This window comes from Cornus florida, unplaced genomic scaffold (assembly GCF_030987335.1).
Source record: "Cornus florida cultivar Cherokee Brave unplaced genomic scaffold, ASM3098733v1 CherokeeBrave_3.0.0_Hap2_Chr02, whole genome shotgun sequence".
Taxonomy (NCBI): Eukaryota; Viridiplantae; Streptophyta; class Magnoliopsida; order Cornales; family Cornaceae; genus Cornus; species Cornus florida.
Genome location: NW_026775572.1, coordinates 20,444,515 through 20,460,400, shown reverse-complemented (window position 1 = coordinate 20,460,400; position 15,886 = coordinate 20,444,515). Strand labels below are relative to the sequence as shown.

The 15,886-nt window shown below is 35.1% G+C and overlaps 2 protein-coding genes and 1 pseudogene across 5 annotated transcripts; all 3 read right to left on the bottom strand.

The window, feature by feature from the left end:
- Positions 1-14: 14 nt before the first annotated feature.
- On the bottom strand, positions 15-4,715 carry LOC132294135 (uncharacterized). 4 transcript variants are annotated; one of them, XM_059791883.1, is made up of 3 exons: positions 4,269-4,715; positions 897-1,027; positions 15-310 (listed from the first exon to the last, which is right to left on the bottom strand). In XM_059791883.1, the coding sequence occupies exons 1-2, from the start codon at positions 4,578-4,580 to the stop codon at positions 911-913; spliced, it is 429 nt and encodes a 142-aa protein (XP_059647866.1). In that variant the 5' UTR covers positions 4,581-4,715; the 3' UTR covers positions 15-310; positions 897-910. The 4 variants fall into 4 exon arrangements, with proteins under 4 accessions (XP_059647866.1, XP_059647867.1, XP_059647865.1 ...); XM_059791884.1 differs by having other exon boundaries at positions 15-306; XM_059791882.1 differs by lacking the exon at positions 15-310 and adding an exon at positions 482-657 and having other exon boundaries at positions 4,269-4,714.
- Positions 4,716-5,314: 599 nt separating this feature from the next.
- On the bottom strand, positions 5,315-8,372 carry LOC132294134 (uncharacterized). The gene is made up of 2 exons (XM_059791880.1): positions 7,912-8,372; positions 5,315-5,832 (listed from the first exon to the last, which is right to left on the bottom strand). Exons 1-2 carry the CDS (start codon positions 8,221-8,223, stop codon positions 5,713-5,715), a joined length of 432 nt encoding a protein of 143 aa, XP_059647863.1. The 5' UTR covers positions 8,224-8,372; the 3' UTR covers positions 5,315-5,712.
- A 4,569-nt stretch (positions 8,373-12,941) lies between these two features.
- On the bottom strand, positions 12,942-13,039 carry LOC132297781 (small nucleolar RNA R71; annotated as a pseudogene).
- Positions 13,040-15,886: the final 2,847 nt, after the last annotated feature.

The window sequence follows — 15,886 nt, the reverse complement described above, 5'->3', positions numbered from 1 at the left end:
AATCATGTTGAATATCAACACGAAACGGTTTTGAAGAGTATATCAATTTAAAGTACAAATTAGTTTTATTTCAATTTTAAGATGAACATCCATATATCATCTCTGTTACTTTCCAAGTGGAATGGTCCAAGGATAGTAGAATCATTTCTAAAATCCGTAACAAATTGGATCACCGTCAACAATGATCTTTAAACACAGTAGTTTCAAAGTCTTTTGGCTTGGGAAAACTCCAAGCCCATATCTTATGCGCTGCTGCTCTAAACAATAATCATAATGTGTGCACGGCTTGCTGTACTGCAGAGGATCCTGGCTGAGACATCAAATAAAAAATTATACTACAAAATCATTCCAAACCCATCATGTATTATACAGGATCATGCTATAATATATAGAACTGTTGTTAATGGCTTAACCAATTACTTCTTCTTAATGCTAAAAATACAAATAATCCAGCCAAAGTAATAGGAATTAGACCTAAAACGATTCCAAATAGAAAAACTTCGATCATTTCAATTTGTTTGGAAAAAAAAAAAAGGAAAAAAAAGAAAAAAAAGAAAAAGAAAAAAGAGGTAATATCTATTCCTAAATATTAATCTCTCAGATGGATTTTAAGCAGAGCCATACAAGCACAAGTACTCTGAACACGCGCATGAGTTTCTGTGTGAGCAAACAATAAAATTAAATAAGAGCAAGGGCATAGTTGCATAAACTGAAGACATTAACATAGCAGACACTAGAAGTATAGATTCAGAAGCCAATAAAAGCAATACTCATCATAATCCAAAAAACTGCAAATGCCTATGACTATTGCTTTTATAGGCTTCTGAATCTATACTTCTATGAGTAACATCACAAGCCTAACAGTTCTGGATTGTGATAAAAATCTATATCCATACTCTTGCAGGTTGTTTCATTTAAAATGATGATTGATCAGCCCTGCAATCTCAACAAATCCAACACGTTCCTTCCCACCAAATATTTTCTTCAAAACCCCATTGCAGATTATGATCTTCTTGTTTTGAGGGTCCTAATAACAAAAAATAAAGAACCAAGTCAGTACCAAACTGCCTGCAAATACATTGCCGTCGCACGAAATATTAGAACATCTGTACATTGGTAGTTTCATAGAAAAAAGAAATCAGGCACAATTGCATAAAAAATATATATATAGAAAGAGAAAGGAAGATGGTTGAGCATAACGGTGATAAAGCATAAATGAGTTTCGCAGTCGAGTACAAAAGATGGTTGACACTTGGTATCTCAAATTTAATTTCTTACATTGATCAGATAACTGGCACATTTAAACAAATTCTACGTTTCTAGCCATATAGAATGCCCCCACAAATTTCTAAAAAGTGACCAAGATGAACAAACCCATAAGCCTCTATGTTCATTAACCAAATGGAAGGATCAAATTATCAGTTACCAAAAAAAAGCAGCAAGCAAATAACATGGAGTAATTTTTCATTAAGCTCGTTAGCCCAAATCAACCACCCAAAATGGCTGGGTGTTATTTATTGCATCAGATCTTAATATCTTAGAGGACTTGGACTGAAAATGAGAGGCACGGGATACAAGGACACTCCTGCACTTGACTTTTTGCATTGGCTGAGCACATCTCATCTGCATTGTCACCAATGTTGTTGACAATGGTTAAGAAAGTTGTGTCATGTAAAAGTACTTAGTAATCACCCATCACACTATACTGCCAGTCACCAACATTCTCATCTCCATCTTTATCAATAACATTCGTGCAAGCAGAATATTGACAGAGCTAATAAACTAGGGCTTAAAAGCACCTTAACATGCTATCTTCTACTTTGCACTGGTACAATAAAGTTATAGCAGAAAAGTTGGATGAATTTATTTCTTCTAAGGGTAAAGTGCAAAAAACACCTCCGCTGTATACAAAATGTGCAAAATGGAAAATTGGATGCATTGCGTTACATTTGTATATTTATTGACATTTATTAATATATATATATACATACACTTGAATACTGTGGGTTAAATTTGATATGTAGACATTGGAGTTAGGTTTCTGCCAACTTGTTTTATTCATATTTTTGTTTTTGTTTTTGGATCTTTAATCTAGTTTTTGGGTATCATGGTTGATTTTTCACTATGGAGATATCTCAAATTGGAATTGTGTTACATGTGTATTAATCTGTGGAGTTAATTAGAGTTCCTTCCCCAATCAGTCCAAATAACTTCTATGCTCTCTTTACAGATCGGAACTTGCAGTTATGTCAATGGATTGAGAGCGGATGAACACAAGTATCCTCCAGAAACTTCAGGAAGTGGGAGAGGTATCAAAGTAGACTTTGATGTAGACAACACATGGCGTCTCATGCCATCTCAAGTTGCTGTAAACTCCTTTCTAAAATCAAGTTATGGCACTCAATTACAAAGCGACTCCCTTCAACTACGCACAGCACAAGGCCCAAGAATATTACTTCCTCACTATTCGTGACGGGAGGATCGTTCTTGCCCATTGACAAACTTCAATTTTTTGTGATTAAAACACCATGGTGTAGTAGTTCATAGTGCATAAACAAGTTGAGAAAGCAAACTATAGCCTATTTAGGTGGTAGGGAGACAGGGAGTGGTGCTGGTGGTGTCACTGTGGCGGCAACAGAGGTGGTGAGGTGGGTGGTTGTGTATTGGTGAGGTTAGCAATATAATTTTATAAAAGTGAGGGCAATTTTGTACTTTCATAGTGAGAGTTAAAGGGATGTAATATATATATATATATATATATATATATATATATATATATATCTTAAAGGCATTTTGGGATTTTACAAAAAAATTTGGTCAAAATTGACGATCAGGGTCAATTTGCTCCAAATTTTGAAAATGCAGAGATTTATATGCACAAAATAAAAAGTAGGGATACTTCTTACACATTTTGTATATGGCGAGTTTTTTTTTTTTTTTTCTGCTTTTTTTTTTTTTTTTTTTTTTGCAATTTACCCTTCTACTAATGAACAAAACTGGACAACTTACTACAAAAAATAACCAAGAAATTAGATATCAATCCATTATTACTGAAGGCACTTCTTGTTAAAATTCAGCACGTAATTGATCACATGAAGATTAGAAGCATGCTGAATGCACATGATTGCAACAGAACAAAGGCATAAGCATACGTTCCTATTTGAATAAGCAACTTTAAACGATATGAGAAATTTTCTTCCTACAAACAGTGACATATAGATGTAGCCTGTAGACATGAAGCAAAATGTTATAATCTTATCCTAAAGCTGCAATCCATTTTCTTTTAGTCATTATCATGAATTCTATAGACTCTACAGCATTTCTGCATCATTCTAGAGCTCGTCTGTCTACTTAAAAGATCAACCTCCCAACAATTACATATGAGAGTCACATGCGCTACAAACAGGTAACAAAACCCAACCATAATAGAACAATGAATTAATCTAATCAACCAGCAGAACCAAACATACACAGACACACAAAAAAACTCCTCTAAAAACCCAACAAAACTGAATCTGAATGCAACATAGATACCTACATTGTATATACCAATGCAGAAATGTCCAACTACAAAACTCAGTTACAAAGCAGGAACAAAATACAACACCCACAGCAGCACCACTGATAGACATACATATCTTTCCATGTAAATAAACATCCAGAAAATCCATGAACTTCTCTGAAAACTAAACAATACTGAAATGAGTAATGTACTAATTAGTATTTTCACAAACCATATATATATATATATATATATATATATAAATTAACAATAATACACCTTAATAACCAACCTGTATTCTTCATCAACAAAATCAAACGTAAACTCATTAGAAGAAAAAAGCATGGTTTGACTAGTTGATTATTGCTTGTAAAACAAAGTGGAAAAATAAAATAATCCCAAGTTCAAACCATCCAACAAAGATAGGGTAACAGTAAAAGTATGGTATGAAACCCACAATCTACCTGTGCCCACAATATAAAAATCATAACATCTACAAATAACATATAAACATTCCTTAAACTCCATTTAAAAAAATATATGTTTCTTACAATAAATAAAAGAAATACTTATCAGATAAAAAAAAAAAAGAAAAAAAAGAAAGAAAAAGGAATAACACATAAAACCCATCTATTAACTAAAACAGCACAAAGAAAACATCATAATCCATATATACATTCATATATGCATAGTACACTACACAGACTGACTCTAGCTTGATAGAGACACAAACAAGAATTAGGAAGTATTCGGAGATAGAAGAGACCTGAAGTTTGTATAATTTGATGTATTCCCGAATCTGCTTGAGGACTGGGTTTTTGCGAGGGGTCTCAGGGACGCCGCCAAGGAAGACTTGAATTTCCGACGACGCTCGCCGGGGCTTCATGATGCCTCTCGGATCCCGCTTTTCGGTCTTCGTCCCCAGCTTGGACGCGGCGGCATAGGTTACGGTGCGCATGCTAACACGAGAATGAGTGGGTGGAGCCGCAATAAGCCGGGGCAACGACGACGACGACGACTTTGCTAATGTCGCCGTTCGGCCGACCAAGAAGCTCGAGAAAACCCCCGAAATCGCCATTTGTAGTCCCTTCGTGATGATATTGATATTTTTCTCTTTTTTTCTCTCTCTAAAAATGGGAAATGTGAAGCGATTTTGTTCGGTGTGAGTAGTGAGCAGAGAATAAGACCAGAATAGGGCTTCTTATTTGAGATACACGGAGAACCTTTTAAACAGAAATTAAGGATAATTCAAATTGGATATATGAAAATACTAAATCATACCTTGACCTTCAATCCGAACTAATTAATCCGTGTCTAATCCATCTTCATATTTTGTAGTTTGGATTAAATTAGAGCTTGCAACTACAATGGAAATTTTAAATTCCCACACTAATTTTTCATACATACATTTTGTACCATACTATTTTATGCATTTTGTAGATTACTTTATTCTTTTGTGTTTGGTATGTACATCATCTACCGTTAATTATAATTATTATAAAACTAAAAAATTGAATAACTAAGTTTTACACAATTAAAATAAAATAAGTTCTAGTGATGGAATATTATCCCGTGACTTACTTTGTAATTACTAATAGAGACCTCAACTATCTTATCAAGTCTCGGATCGAGTGTGCCCTTTACCAGGACAAAAAGAGTTTGAATTGAAAGTCTTCAACTTTAGGCACATCCTCATAAAAATAGTAGTCCAAACCCGTGAAAACCGAGTTGGGTTCAAGTTGGCGAGCCGTCAAGGACCCTGGCAAGACATCAAATACAATTGTACTACAAAATCATTCCAAACCCATCATATGTATTAAAGGATCATGCTATATATTGTTGACACTTGCAAACACAGTCCAAATAAGTGGAACATCACTGAGAAGGATTTTAGGCAGAGCCATACAAGCACAAGTATTCCGAACAAGCGCATGAGTTGCTGTGTGAGCAAACAGGAAAACTAAATACTACGTAAGAACAGGGGCATAGATACATAAACTGAAGACATTGCAGGCACTAAAATTAGCAGACCCTAGAAGAATAGATTCAGAAGCCTATAAAAGCAATACTCATCATAATCCAAAAAACTGCAATGCCCAAACCAAGATAAAAAATAAAAAAGCAGCACTGCAGTTTTCTATGAGTAATATCACAAGCCTAACAGTTCTGGATTGTGATCAAAATCTATATGCATACTCCTGCAAGTGGTTTCATTTAAGAAAGTGAGGGCTGATTAGCCCTGTAATCTCGAGAAATCCGACACGTTCCTTCCCGGCAAAAATTTTCTTCAGATTCTCATCGCAGACTACGATCTTCTTGTTTTCAGGGTCCTAATAACAAAAAAGGAAGAACCAAGTCAGCACCACACTGCCTGCAAATATTATAAAATCTGTACATAGACAATTTCGTAGAAAGATAAATTAGGCACACTTGCACCAGCATAAACCAAAAAGGAAAAAGAAAATTGGAGGGAAAAGCTAGAGGATAAAGGTTATAAGCATAAATAAGTTTCGAAGTCAAGCATAAAAGACTGTTGATACTTTATATCTCAAAATTTAGTTTCTTATATTGATCAGATAACTGACGCATTTAAACAAATTCTATGTTTCTACTCATCAAGAATGCCTCCACAAATATCTAAAAAAGTGATAGATGAACAAACCCATACGCCTCCATATTCATTAACCAAATGGAAGGATCGAATTATCAAATATATCTAGTTAGTTACCATCAAAAAGCAGCAACCAAATAACATAAAGTAACCTTTCATCAAGCTTGTTAGCCCAAATCAAGCTGGATATTATTTGTTCCTTCAGATCAGATAATAACATCTTAGAGGACTTGGACTGAAAATGAAAGGCAAAGAATCACCCAGCACGTCAACAGGATATAAGGACGCTCCTGCACTTGCCTTCTTGCATTGGCTAAGGTCACTGAGCACCACTTATCTGCATCAAATTGTCACCCAAGTTTTTGACAATAGTTAAGGCGTCATGTACAAGTACTCAGGAATCACAGGGACCACCGTCACACTACAGTGTCAGTCATCAACATCCACATCTTCATCATTCTCATATACAAAATATTTGTGCAAGCATAATGTTGATGCTAATAAACTGGACTAAAAAGCACCGCAACATGCTATCTCCACTAAGCACTTGTACAAAAAAGTTATAGCAGAAAAGTTGGATGAATTTAAATCTACTAATGAACTAATTTGAACAAACTTACTAGAAAAAAACAGCCAATAGATTTGACATCAATCCATTATTACTGAAGGAACTTCCTGTTTGCATTTTGCATGCAACTTCAATGATTTTTTGACCATATAAAGTTTAGAAGCGTCTTAAAGGCACATGATTACAAAGGAGTAAAGGCATAAGCATAAGTCCAAAATCAAGTAAGCAATTGTAAAGTATATGGGCAAACTTTCTTCCTACAAACAATGATATATAGTATATAGATGTAGGCATGAAGCAAAATGTTATAATTGTATCCTAAAGCTGCAATCAACTTTATTTTTCAGTCCTTATCATAAATTCTATAGACTCTAGAGCATCCCTGCATAATTCTAGAGCTCGTCTGTCAACTTAAAAATCAAAATGACAACAATTACACATGAGAGTAAACCATAACAGAACACATGAAATCTAATCAATCAACAGAACCAAACATACACAGAGACACAAGAAAACTCCTCTAAGCCCCAATAAAACTGAATTGGGGTGTAACAAAGATACCTACATTGTAATATTATATATGCCAATGCAAGCCTGTCCAAATACAAAACTCAGTTACAGAGTAAGAAGTACGAACAAAACACAACACCCACAGCAGCACCACTGATGGACATACGATCATACATACATATTTATCCATGTAAATAATCATCAAACGAACTACTATGAAAACTAAACAATACTGAAATGAGTAATGTAACTACCCAAAAAAAGAAAGAAAAAGAAAATAGCAATAATACACATTAATAACCAACCTGTATTCTTGCAAAGACATTTAAGTAACTAAAACCCATCTAAAACCCCCAATTGAATCAAACTCATTAAAAAAAAAAAAAAGAAAGAAAAAAAAAAGAGAGAGAAGCACGGTTTGATTAGTTTATTATTGCTTGTAAAACAAAGTGAAAAAAATAAAATATCCCAAGTTCAAACCATCCATCGGTTTAAGTGTGGTATGAAACGATAATTAAACATATACAAAAATGATAACATCAACAAATAAACTCCATTTAAAGGTCTTACCCTAAATAAAAGAAAATTAAAGAAATACTTATCAAGAAAATAAGTGAAGGAATAAACATATAAAACCCATCTATTCAATGAAACAACAGAAAGAACACATGCTTGATAGACATAAACAAGAATTAGGAAGTATTTGGACAGAGAAGAGACCTGAAGATTGTGTTCCTTGATGTAAGCCCAAATCTGCTTGAGGGCTTGGGTGCGAGGGATCTCAGGGACGCCGCCGAGGAAGTCTCGCATTTCCGGCGACACTCGACGGGGCTTCATGATGCCTCTGGGCTCCCGCTTTCCGGTCTCCGTCGACAGCTTGGACGCGGCGGCATAGGTTACCGTGCGCACGGTGGGCATGCTCACACGAGAAGGAGTGAGTGGAGCTGCTATAAGCCGGGGCGACGACGACTTTGCTAACGTCGCCGTTTTGCCGATCGATAAGCTCGAGAAAACCCCTAAAGAAATCGCCATTAGTGATGATATTGATATTTCTCACTCTTCTTTCTCTCTCTAAAAATGGGAAATGTGAAGCTTGTTCTGTGTGAGTAGTGAGCAGATAATAAGATCAGAATAGGGTTTCTTATTTGTGATATACAGAGAACCGAGTTTGCCTTGATTCTTGTGTGTCCTGGCTCCTATCTTAAACCTTTTTTTCATTGACTGTCGCTGGATGTAAGTTGAGTAATTAGCCCAACTTAAGAATAATTTTATCTAATACGTTTTAAAATTTTGTAATTTGGATTGAATTCGAACTTAAAACACAAACCAAAATTTTATGTTGGCATACTATTTTTTCCTATAAATATTATGTGTCACACTAATTTTATGCATCTAGTCGATTTCTCCATTCTTTTGTATCTCGGATGGACATCATCTACCATTAAGCATAATTACTACTCTCGTAAGAATTAAAGAAATAATTGAAGATGTTAGTTCTAACATCCATTTAAACACATATAAACATAATATATTAAAAAGATAAAATACATACAAACAGAATATAATCCATATTTTTATTATACTCCTTGTTTTAGTATTTTGAACTTTAGATTTTGTTTTTTCCTTCACTTGTATATATGCCAAAATTAAAGACATTTTGTATGAATGGGATATGAAATATTTTTTTATTATTATCTTATTTTATTTTTTTCGTACTAAAAAAAATATGGAATACTCTAATGAAAATAATAATATATTATAGTTTAATTATATTTTTAAAATTTTAATTTTCATGCACAACTTCGTCCCCAAAATTATAAGTTTTTGAGTCCACCCTGCATCTTATTACATAATAACAAATGGACCACTAACTGAACCAAAATTTGTGTTGGAGTTACAATCACCTAAATTCAAGCCCAATCATAAATTGAAAATTTTCAACTTAAAGCACAACCTCATCAAAGATTGTCCAAACTCATTGAAATTATGTTCAAGTTGGTCCACCCAAATTGCACTCCTAGTCCAAGATTTTATCTAAAGTTATAAAATAAATATAATTTCAGCTAAAAATTTTAGATTAATTTTTTTTTTTTTTCTACAATTTTCAAAGTGATCCAAAGTTGTATATTTATGCATAACAAGTTTGTTTTTATTTAAATTCATCCATTACGCCACATAAATTTTTTTCCCTTGCATTGCACCAAGAAAAAATAATAATAATAACTTATTATTATTATTTTTTAAACTTAATCAAATATTATAAATACTAGGATGAAAGATCCTTTTGAAATACATTCAAAAGCCATAAAGGCCACACTTGCCACTGGAAATCACCTATCCTTTGACTAAGAGCCCATTTACCCATCTCATGTGCCGCTCTGTTGCATAATCGTGGGCACCAAACCAACTTAAACCCCAAGTTTTGATGAATCAAACAATGGATATCTTGAATAATAACTGAACATAAAAGGTCTTTAGGGGTAAGGTTAACCACTGATTGGCAATCACACTCAACATCCACATTTGAATACCCCTATTGACCAAGAAGTTTCAGACCATCCCTGAGTACTAGAGTATTTGCAACCTCTGCGTTGCTCACATCTTGATAAAACATTGTAGCCACCTTGACAGCTTATCCACAATGATTACAGAGTACCAAACCACCCTCACTATAACCAGTTAGCTTATGAAATGAAGCATCTGTATTCAATTTATATCTATCAAGAGCAGGACTAATCCAACTATTAGTATGAGGACCACCACCACCAGTGGGCGATGCATTAATGGTTTCCTCCGACAAAGTACTACTGAATTCATTAAAGAAGAACACTGCTTTTTCCATAATCATCACTGGATCCCATTCAATTTTATTAAAAACCAAGTTGTTTCTTCTGATAAGTGTTTAAATGTTGCACATTTCAGCACCTAAGTTAGGGTATTTCAGTCTTTGCATCTATCTTAATTTCATGTTTTAGTCCTAATTTATGTTTATGTGTATTTCAGGGCAATAAAATTAAAATGAGCTAAGAACGGTCAATTATGGCGTTTTGGAGTCAAGCTAGAACATTGGGACAAAATTCAGAAAGAAGCAGAAAAATGCAGCAGAGTTTCCAGCACCTTGCTTCCGGATGCCATTCTCCACTTTCGGACGCGAGTCTCTAGCACCCTGCGTCCGGACGCCAAAAGCTACGTTCGGACGCCAAGCTTCTAATAGCAGACCAAGTTACGAGATTGTCTTATTTTAAGGGTTACGAGATTTTAGTTTTTGGGCTTATTTCTGCAACCCATGGGCTCTAATAGGGTTTATTACTTAAGGGAAACAAGCCCATTATTTTTTAGGGTTAGTTTTTCATATTTTTAATAGTTAGTTTTTTTATTTATTTTTTATTAAGTTTTATTCTGTAATCGATATTACGCTCTCTCTGGAAAACACGCGAAAGAGGAAAAACAAAAGAACGTGTTAGGGTTTGGAAGAAGAAGCTCAGAGATGATGAAGCAGATGCTGGAGATTGTTCCGTATTTAAATCCGTCAATCATGAGTGGCTGATTCTTTTACTTAGGGTTGGATAAACCCTAAGCATGTAACATAATCTCTCTCTCTTTCACTTTTTGGGGATTTATTTGTGTAATTTTTGTATAGCCTTGAAATATAAATTAATTCTTTCATTTGATTATCTATGTCAATCTCATATTGTCTTATATGTTTTTGATTGATAATTAATCTCTACACTTGATTTATTTGTGAATTGAATCTTGTGATAGCTATGTATTGTGTTAATTAGATGTAATTGTGTTTTGATTTGATGGAATTTGCTTCTACTAGATGGATTGTACTACACAATTAATTTAATTAGGTTAAATTCTTGTTGAATTTAGTTAATTTCAGGCTTAATTAGTTTAATTGCACTTTCATTCCTAGGTAAGTAGACAATCCATACTTGTGCTTGAAATACATGCTTATTGTCACAGTTGCATTATCCTCTAGATTAATGTGTATTGAAATTGTAACTTGAATTGATAAATCATACTTTGAATTGGTGAATTGCACTGCACTTAGTTTAATTGTCGTTAAGTAGTTGATTCATGCTTGAAATTGATGGTTTACACTTTTCATTGTAGTTGTTAGCCATATTTAGATTACACATTATTATTTCCCCAATTAGTTGAAAGTTAGTGAGTTAGGGAATGTGCTTAGTGGTGAATCCTTCACCCTAAGTCTTTTTCCAATCTTTTAAACCCCATTATTTTATTGCAGTCACTTAAGTTAAATTAGTTCTAATCACAAAACAAAACCCTTTTCAGCAATCACATAAGCACTAAAGTAGAATTCAATTCTAAAAACCTATAATTGTTTAGATCTCTTAGGACGATCCCTGCTCACTTCATACTCCATAGTATAAGTGTTTAGTGGTTTATAAATTATAAAATATGATGTCCACTTGACATTATTTCTAAACCTAAAGTGTTGTGCATTATTTTGTGCACACGCTTGGTCGCATCATAGTTTTGGTGCCATTGCCGGGGATCTAACGGTTTTAATGAATTGAATTAGACATTAATTCTTTGTTGATTGTTTACTTTAAGGTCATTTTAATTTTTATTTTCTCATTTGATATTTGTCAATTAGGTACTTGAAGCAAAGTGGAGCAAACGCTGGACCTTGAAGCAATTATTTTTTTTTTTTTGAAATTGCTTAAGGACCATTTGTAAGTTTCTCTTTAATTTTTGTGCTTAATTGTTTACTATCTTGCATGCTTTGTACAGCCCAAGTGGAGGCTTAAATTGAATTGTTTATTTTCAAGTCCAAGTATACCTTCTTGTAGAAGGCATCGGCCCGTGTGGAGGCAATTAATTATTTTGAGTGCATTGATATTATTGAGGAGTTTGGGAACATCGTATGTGGAGGTTGAAAAATTGAAGTGTTGATGTGTTGACTTATTCTAGTGCATGCATGGTCGTAGATCACTTAGTCGTCCTCTTGCTTCTGTAAATCAAAATCTCGAAGTTTCCCTTCGGCATTTAAGAGGTAGTACTAGGGACAGTCATCCTAATTTTCCAAATTTTGGTTTTTCATCACCTTTAATGGAAGACCTAATAGATCCAATTGTAGATCCCATTGAAGATCTTGGTTATATGGATCATAACGGTGTGCACCACCCACAACAAGTTCATATTGTGGATCCTCAAGGTGTGCATCCACCCTTGGGAATGCCACGACCAGTTAATCCTGTGGTGCAACAACCTAATCTAGGGATGCCAAGGCCAAATGTTGTTCCCCCAATTGGTGACCTATAACTACAATATGTTCAAATGGCATACCATCAACAAGGTCAAATGGCATATCATCATTAAGGTCAAATGTCATATCCTCCTCTCAATCCTCCAATGGTCCTTAAGGATCGTTATACTCTAAATCAATATAGTGCACCCACTTGCATTCAATTGGCAAATTTTCATGCTCATCATTATGAGATTAAGGCTTCCACCATTAACATGTGCCCCCTTTTCTATGGGTTGAGCAATGAAGAGCCTTATAACATTTAGATGAGTTCTTGGAAGTTTGTTCCACTGTGAAAATCACGGATGTTCTGGAAGAAGTCCTAAAAATAAAGCTTTTCCCTTTCATTCTTTGGGATAAAGCTAAATATTGGTTCAACAACTTGCGGTCAAATACAATCACCTCTTGGGCACAATTGCAACAAGAGTTCCTAAAAAAGTACTATCTCGCGAGTCGAACCGATTCAATGAGAACTTTCATTCGTGAATTTGCACAAGAAGAAATGGAACCCCTTTATGAAGCATGGGAACGTTTGAATGACTTGTTACGGAAGTGTCCACATCATGACATTCCTAAGTGGCAATTAGTTCAATGTTTCTTTTCAAGTTTATCCGATGTTAATAAGGGCATTTTTGATGCTTCTTGTGGCGGAAGCTACATAGAAAGAAATGAAAATGAAATTTGGCATCTTTTAAAAAAAAAATGAGTGAAAACTCAATGCATAGATCTTCATCTTCTAGGGGTAGTCGCCTAGCAAATGTGGGAGGAAAAAAAGCTCTAAATCAAATAGACTCTTCCAAGGAAATTGCAGCTGAGGTCAAAAATCTTACTCAAAGGTTTGATAAATTCCTTTTGAATCAAGGTCCGACAATCAATTTTATCCTTATCCTTCCAATGAAATGTGCATGACTTGTTCTAGTTACACTCACTATACTTCAAATTGTCCTCTTGGACAAATCATACCAAGTGGGTCTCAAGAACAAGCAAATGCCGCTTTCATTCATTAAGGGAACAACCCTTATTCCAATACTTACAATCCAGGATGGAAGAATTATCCAAACTTTGCATGGAAAAATCAAGGAGATGGTGCAAACCCTCCTTAAACTCAAGGTTACCAAGCAAAGTATGTTCCCCCACATCTCCAAAATCAGAATTCTCAAGGTTACCGTCTTTCATTCTATCCTCAAAATATGAATCAAAACTCTCATCCTCAAGCATCAAATTCTCAATCCTACTCTCATTCTCAAGCATTAAGTTCTCAATCCTACTCTCATCCTCAAGCATCAAATTTTTAATCTTACTCTAATCCAAATCAAGCGCCTCATAAGAGTTCCGCTTTTGAAGACAAGGTCTTGGAAGCCTTAGGTGAACTTCGAAAAGATAATCAATTGCAAAACTTAAAGCTCAAATCGGGCAATTAGCTAATTCTTTAATTGCCTAGTCAAACTGAGACCAATCCTAAGGGACAATTTATGGCGCAAGTAAGTCCTTCATTGGGAATTTTCTGGAAATGAGCAAGTTCAAGCAATTACTACTTTGAGGAGTGGTAGGAAAGTGGACAATAAGGTAAAGATACCTAAGGAGGATAGTGAATTAACGCAACTAAGTGATTGCATCTGTCCTATTCAGAATCCTATTCCTACTTCCTTGGATGCTAGTGATGTGTCTCTCGCAATTGAACGATATTGTGTAGGATAGTTCTACGTAGAGAGGATGTCGAACTCACAGAGAGATGAGATTTGTACTCAGTTTTCAATTTAGTTTTATTAGTTTACAGGTAACTGGTTGAAAAGTTTGTTGGTTGTCACAGTTTAACAAACTAGAATTAAAAGTAAAATATCAAATAAAAGTAAAGTAAATATATTGAGTGATCAGAGAGAGAGAAATCTTAGGGCTTTGATTTCACCACAACCATATACTACAGTTAATTATACTAACTCTGGGAATTTAATAATGAGATTTTCCAAATGAATTGAATTCAATAACATTCGTTCAATTCGGGTTTTAAAGAAAGATGTTTTACAAATTTAGCTAACTATAACCTATCTGCGGTTAGCGTGAACTATTCGCCTACCTACTCTACCTACTTTAACTACTTTGCGAATGAACCACCTTTCCTAAGCATAGATTATGAAAACGTTCTTCTGTAAAAAACATTAGAGTACCATTATATGACCTCTATTCTTGTGTCCGGCAGGGCTCTGCCAGATACCGTACAACAAAGTAGGTTGAGAATAGCAAACAGACTATTATATCTAAGACAAGGTAGTAACAGTTTATAAGCTATTAAAGCATGGAAACCACTTGAGTTGTCTCAAGTACTCATAGTCATATAATCAAGAAAATACATATATTAAAAGTAATCCCAGAGTTAAAACAATCAAACCATAATATTTAGGTTGGGTAACATCAGTGCCCTAAGAAATGATTTAGCTACTTATGACGAGACTGGATAACATCTGTGTTGAGTTCATTTCCATCGTCACAGACTACACTTCTCTCCTCAGGATCTGCACTTCTAAGGTTGTAGGAACCCTAAAAGCCACCATACTTTCAGCCTTCTGAATAACACTATAAAAGAGATTGAAATTTCGGACCTCTTCTATCAAGGCTTACACCTTCTTTTATATAAAAAAATATGTATTTGGTGGGCTTTTAGGTCTTCTAGCCCAACTGGAATGAGATACGTCTGGTAAAGAGAGTAATCTAACATCTTTTAATCTGACATGTTATGGAAGGCTCGAGCTTCAGGAACGGATGCTCGAGCTTTAGGGCTCATGCTCGAGCATAAGGAACAATGCTCGAGCTTCTTTGGATAGATGCTCGAGCTTTAGTAAATGGTGTTCGATCATCACATTTACACTTAGCCAATTTTCTTCAACTATTTTCCGAAGCGTCTTTTTCTTCAACACTTAGAATATTTTTGGGGTTGAACTCCTTTAACATTGCTCGATCCAAGCTTTATAGGCTCGAGCACTAGGTACCAGGCTCGAGCATTTGGGGCTCAATGCTTGAGCATCAGTGGATGATGCTCAATCCTTTGTGGATGGTGCTCGATTTTGGAGGTGATGCACGAGACCTAGGAGCATAGCCTTTTCATTAAATCAATTCTTTTTATTTCCGACGCCTCATGCTTGAGCTTCAGGGTCAAGGCTCGAGCACCCTTGGTTAAGGCTCGAGCACCTTGAAGTAAGGCTCGAGCATCAAGGTATGATGCTGGAAGCATTTGGGCCTTGTTGACTTTTTTTCTCTTATTTGTTGTGATGCTCGAGCCTCAACACTTGGGCTCGAGCTCTGTGATACCCCTCGGATCCGAGACACGGGTTGATCAGGCCCAGGCCCAAACCCGAGGGAATATCAAACAATTAAAGTATTTTAAAACGAACACAGATGACAAAAACCAATAAAGATAGAATA

Bases quoted from the DNA above. Each gene is read 5' to 3' on its own strand.
- LOC132294135 (XM_059791883.1), bottom strand. From the start codon at position 4,580: ATGGCGATTTCGGGGGTTTTCTCGAGCTTCTTGGTCGGCCGAACGGCG. The intron at 1,028-4,268 runs GTCTCTTCTATC...TTTTGTTATTAG, and splicing joins TCAAATTATACAAACTTCAG to GACCCTCAAAACAAGAAGAT.
- LOC132294134 (XM_059791880.1), bottom strand. From the start codon at position 8,223: ATGGCGATTTCTTTAGGGGTTTTCTCGAGCTTATCGATCGGCAAAACG. The intron at 5,833-7,911 runs GTCTCTTCTCTG...TTTTGTTATTAG, and splicing joins TCAAGGAACACAATCTTCAG to GACCCTGAAAACAAGAAGAT.